General features: G+C 54.1%; 1 protein-coding gene across 1 annotated transcript; it reads left to right on the forward strand.

The window, feature by feature from the left end:
- Window positions 1-1,909: 1,909 nt before the first annotated feature.
- On the forward strand, window positions 1,910-4,802 carry FNDC4 (fibronectin type III domain containing 4). Its single transcript, XM_058551551.1, has 7 exons — window positions 1,910-2,029; window positions 2,209-2,353; window positions 2,439-2,554; window positions 2,800-3,004; window positions 3,481-3,570; window positions 3,901-4,025; window positions 4,192-4,802. Exons 2-7 carry the CDS (start codon window positions 2,233-2,235, stop codon window positions 4,225-4,227), a joined length of 693 nt encoding a protein of 230 aa, XP_058407534.1. The 5' UTR covers window positions 1,910-2,029; window positions 2,209-2,232; the 3' UTR covers window positions 4,228-4,802.
- Window positions 4,803-5,487: the final 685 nt, after the last annotated feature.

Below are 5,487 nucleotides of genomic sequence, written 5' to 3' on the forward strand. Positions count from 1 at the left end.
GGTCCCACTTTGTGGACACACTGTTGTGCCTGCTCCTTCAGCCACACAAACCCTTCTGTCACACTGACTCTGCTTCCAGCTGGCAGAGCCTTATCTGAATCACAGTGATGATTAACCCAAGTACCCTGGCCTCTGAGCACCACTCCCTCTGAGCACCTCTGCCTGCACCCTTTCCTAGTCACTAGGCCCCCAGCCCTCTGGTCATCCCCAGGGGAGCTCCGGGGCCCCTCTTTGCATGCCCCCAGACTCCCCAGCCTCTGCTCTTCCCATGAAGAGGAAGAGCCTAGGTTCATTACTCTTGTCCCTCGGACACACTGCCCACTTCTCTGGAGGGCCTAGAGCCTGGAAGTATAGGACAATACCCAGGCCCAGTTCCAGGGGAGCAAGAATCCCTGGGCACGAGTGCTCTGGGACCAGGATGCATCAGGAGGCCAGAGATCAGGGTCCTCAGGGTCAGCAGAGGTCAGAGGATCTAGGCCATGGCTGGATCACATGCTCAGCACACATAGTCTTCCCTGCCCCACTTGCCCCATTTCACTCTCTCCTCTCAGAAGGAAGGCAACAAAAGCTTTAGAGCCCCAGGAGTGTATGCAATGAACTGGATATTACAGGAGAAAAGTGTCACAGAAATAGAAATACTGCCATGAGAATCAGAAACCAAAGTATCTGTCCTAAATACATTAGCCAGCACTTATTTACACTGAAAATGCATTTTTCACATACAGTATCTCATTGGATACATTAACACTAAGAAGATGATATTGACACTCATTTTTCAGATGATGAAACTGAGGCTCAGAGAAGTTGGTTGCTGAAGATCACACAGCTGACAGAATCGGGACTCACACCCAGGTTCTGACTCCAAATCTCACACTCAGCCAAAGCATGAAATAACTTGAGGATTTATTTTATGTTTATTGAATGAAGTAACTAACAAATTGGCACAAAATAATAATAATCTCTCATTCACACAGAGTTGTAAGATTTATAAAGATCGTTCCACAGCATTGTCTTATTTGATCCTCACAACAGCCCTGTGAGGTTCTGGACTCTGATTTACAGATGGGATATCTGAGACTTAGATTCACCGATTTCTCCAAGGCCACACAGGAAGTCGAAGAGCTAAGACAAGAAACACAGGTCGTTCCTCTTTAAATGTCCCTCTATGAACCCAGCACTCCTAATAATCGCTGTATCTCCAGCTCTTAACATGCGAAACACATAGGAGACGCTCAATAAATATTTGCTTAATAAATGAAAGAATGAATGAGAGAGTGAAGGGAATCAATATCATATTATGAATGGCGAAAAGACTTAAAAAGCTGACGCAGTCTACAAGTATGAGATTGTTAAAACAATTATTCTCTCCATCACTCTGTCCCCTCCTGCTCCGGAGGTGGAATTCCTACCCCCAACTTCGCTAATTCCATCCGGAGGGAGGGGCTCTCCCAGGTGCCGGAGACCCTCGCACCTGCGCCTCCCTCGACGCCCCCGCGGGCTCGGCGGATTGAGCCGGGATCTGACGGGATGGGGGCCCGGGAGGCCGCCAATGGGAGGGTCGTAGGAGGAGCCCTGAGAGAACCGGGGGCGGGGGAATGACGGCGGCAAGAACCCCAGCGGGGCGGGGCGGGCCGCACGTCCCGGCCGGGCTGCGGCGGAGCGAGCGGGGCCAGCTCTGCAGAAGGCGGCGGCTGGCTGGCCGGGACGGTCACATCCCGCTGCAGGGGCTGGCGGAGGCAGCCGCACTGCCTCCCGCACTGGGGACCCAGGCCAACCGCCAGGCCGCGCCGGCACCGCCCCCTGCTCACCGACAGACTCCGCGGCCGGTCCGAGCTCTGGCCGCCGGGCAGCCCCGCGGCCCGCGCCCGCTACGCCTCCGTCCTCTGCCCGCAGCTCAGTCCCGCACTGCCCGCCTCGCCGGGCCCGCGCCGGGATGGGGTAGGGGCAGCGCCACCGAGTCGCGCGATGGGCCGCCCTCTGGGCACCCAGCAGCCCCCCGAGGCCTGACCGACCGCGAGGACCGGCTGAGGTGAGTGTGGGCAGGGCAGAGCCGTGCACAGAGGGCGCCGGGGTGATACGGGGGCGGCGAGGGCGTGGGGAAAAGGGGGTTTCTGGTTCTGCTGTGGGCTGTGGGGAACCCGGGAGAGCTGCTGCCTACCCGTGCGTTCTGGCCAGTCCTTGACCCTCCACAACTCCTGCCACCTCCAGGAGCCCCGCCTGGATGTCAAGCGGATGCCCCAGCGTCTCCCAGCAGACTCAGTGGAGACCATGGCTTCGCTGATGCCCCTGTCCCCATATCTAAGCCCCACTGTCCTCCTGCTGGTCAGTTGTGACCTGGGCTTTGTGCGAGCAGGTGAGTAAAGGAGGAGGGGTGGGAGTTAACCTGAGCTAGTCTATGAGTGGAACCTGTTAACCTGTTAACACACTGGCACCTACAGACCGGCCTCCATCTCCTGTGAATGTGACAGTCACTCACCTCAGAGCCAACTCGGCCACTGTGTCCTGGGACGTCCCAGAAGGCAACATCGTCATTGGCTACTCCATTTCCCAGCAAGTATGAATCACCCTTCTACTCCCCCAACCTGTGTCCTTGGATCTCTGAACATTCCTTGGGTTACCTCCCTCCCCCCACCCCCAAGCTCCCCTCCCAGCGGTGGGAGAATCTGGGAGCTGGTGTTCCCTGGCTCAAGCTGCTCTTTTCACCCTACTCCCTTGGAGTGCTTGGATGTTGGAGTCCTGGCTTGAGCCTTGTGACCTGGGACTGGGGTGAAGCTGCCCTCCTCTGCCATCTCCCTGCAGCGACAGAATGGCCCTGGGCAGCGTGTGATCCGGGAGGTGAACACCACCACTCGGGCCTGTGCCCTCTGGGGCCTGGCTGAAGACAGCGACTACACAGTGCAGGTCAGGAGCATCGGCCTTCGGGGAGAGAGCCCCCCAGGGCCCCGGGTGCACTTCCGAACTCTCAAGGGCTCTGACCGGCTACCCTCAAACAGCTCAAGCCCAGGTGAGGATCTCAGCGCTTCCCCACTCCCTAAAGCTTTGGATTCTCTGCCTTTTTACCTGGCCTTTAGCCTCCTGTTTACTTCCCCAAAGCAAGCAACAGTCTAGCTTAGATCAATAGATGGATGATTTAATTCATTGTACTGCCAGGAAAGGGAGGAAAGCAGGTTGGCAGGGGACCGGGTATAGACAGACTGGTAGTGAATCGTTTGGCAGAAGGGCTTTTAAGCTTCCTTTTACCCAACCTCAGTTCACAGCAGATGCAGCCTGCATCAGTGAGTACCTGACCTGAAGCCCTCCTACATTTTGGTCTCTAACTACCTGTCCACCAACAGCTTCCCAGAGAGGGACTACCAGGGGCAACCCTGTGATGGGTCTACCCTGACTCTAATCCCCAGCATCTCCATCCTTAACTGTCTGCGTAGACAGCTGCTCTCTAGCTGCTCCCGATAACGTGGAGTCTTCCTCTTTCCGTCTCAGGTGATATCACAGTGGAGGGTCTGGAAGGAGAGCGACCACTGCAGACGGGGGAAGTGGTCATCATTGTGGTGGTGTTGCTCATGTGGGCTGGTGAGTAAGCAACTGGATGGGGGATCAGGGATTGAGGGAGTGGGGCTTAGTGAAGGCAAGAGGTGGTGAAGGTTGGCGGGAGAAAAGGGGGTGAGAGAAATGGAGTGGGGAGATGCTTAGTTGAGGGAGATGAGCAGAAGTCTGAAGAGAGGCAGAAGAGGCTGTTGGGAGCCCAGAGAGGAAGATCAAGAGGGTGGTGCTTGTGCATGGACACAAGGAATTCAAGGATTTTCTTAGATTTTCTAGAAACTGTGGGGGTATCTCACGGCCCTTTGAGGCTGTGAGTGCGGAGGTTGAGATCAAGGCTCAGACTGTATTGTTGTGTTTCAGCTGTAATTGGGCTATTCTGCCGTCAGTATGACATCATCAAGGACAACGACTCCAACAACAACCCCAAGGAGAAAGGGAAGGGGCCAGAACAGAGTCCTCAGGGAAGGCCAGTGGGGACAAGACAGGTGATGTGGGGCCAGTGAGGGTGGGAAGGGTAATTTTTCCCATGAGGAGCAGCCAAGGAAAGGGAGAAGGCCAAAGAGGGACAGGAAAAGGGGGAGAATGGAAATCTGGGATGGAGGAAGCTATTACCTTCCTGAAATTAGAGACTCAAGCCATTTTCTTTCACAGAAAAAGTCACCATCCATCAATACCATCGACGTATGAGTGAAGAAACAGAACCAGAACACAAATGCACTAAAAACCTGGGGATGGGGATGGGGTCAGGGAGAGCCTAAGATGGTGACCTGCTCAAGACTGAAGGATCCCACAGTCTCCCAGAGGGTAATGACACTCCCACAATCTCAGGCCTGGTACCCATCCTCTTTCCACTGTGAGCAGGGCCAGAAGGTAGGTCTCTTAGGGTCTGTGCCCCTGGACCTGGGGAGTGGTATCAGATGGAATGTGTCCTCCCATCCCCCAAGTCCAGAGGAGAGTCATTTGTTCAATCCTATTCCATTAGGTCCCAAATGGGGCCCCATTTCACCTGCATCAGGACTCTTGACATCCCCAGCTGCCCCACATCTTGCCTCTGGGTTAAAGAGAGGGGTGTTTCTGTGGGTACACCCCCTCCCCCAGCAAATAAAAGGAATTTTCTGGGCCTGGAGGCAGATGCTGCACTGCACTACTCCAATGTCTTCCATGGAGCCTCAGGTGCTCCCCTTTCACCTGGCAGCCCCTCCAGCTGCTGGTGATCTCACCCCGTGGACATTTTTCCAATAAAGGTTCTTGGACAAACTGGAGCCGACTGTATGGTATACTGTATAGTATGCTGAAGACATTTCCCCACTGTCTCTCCCCTGACTACAAGGGCCCCTCACACCACCACCAACTTGACAGGAGCAGACTCTTATTTTAAGGTGTTTGCTTTGATTCTCCAGCCTGGGATGAGTGGAGAGGGGCCAGAAAGGGGCGTAGAAAACTCGAGCCCTAGTTCCTTTTGCTTTGTTGGTTGAGCAGGGGGAAAGGGAAAAGAAAAAGATATAAATTATTCCTGGACCAGTGGAAGCTAAGGTTATGTCACATGAGAGGGCCAGTAGCCTTTTTATCTTCACTGCCCACATCGGCAGCCCAGCTCCTCGCCGTTTATTCCTCTGACTCCTCCATCAACCCTGAGCTAATTTTCAGAAAAGGACTGAATGTGTCTTGGGAGAAATGAAAGAGCAGCTACATTCATAGATCCCTCAGTCCTCCTATCCTGTGCATTCCTATGCCTCCTCTTCCCTGCCCCCGCTTTCCCTTTTGTCTCTGTCTGTCTTTGTCTCTGTTCATTCGGTCAAAGTGAATAATAATTGTAAAGCATAAATGAGTTTATATTCATTCTCTCCCACTATATCCAGAGGAGGATTCTGGAAATAAAACAGAGGGGTTGGAATTCCCCCGTCAAAAGAATTATAATTTGGGCTCTGGAGCCAACTTGTTACCTGT

This window comes from Diceros bicornis, chromosome 12, assembly GCF_020826845.1.
Source record: "Diceros bicornis minor isolate mBicDic1 chromosome 12, mDicBic1.mat.cur, whole genome shotgun sequence".
Classification (NCBI taxonomy): Eukaryota; Metazoa; Chordata; class Mammalia; order Perissodactyla; family Rhinocerotidae; genus Diceros; species Diceros bicornis.

Excerpts from the sequence above, each read along its gene's own strand:
- FNDC4 (XM_058551551.1), top strand. The coding sequence starts at position 2,233 with ATGCCCCAGCGTCTCCCAGCAGACTCAGTGGAGACCATGGCTTCGCTG. Across the intron at positions 2,354-2,438 it reads CCTGGGCTTTGTGCGAGCAG|ACCGGCCTCCATCTCCTGTG; the intron begins GTGAGTAAAGGA and ends TGGCACCTACAG. Across the intron at positions 2,555-2,799 it reads GCTACTCCATTTCCCAGCAA|CGACAGAATGGCCCTGGGCA; the intron begins GTATGAATCACC and ends ATCTCCCTGCAG.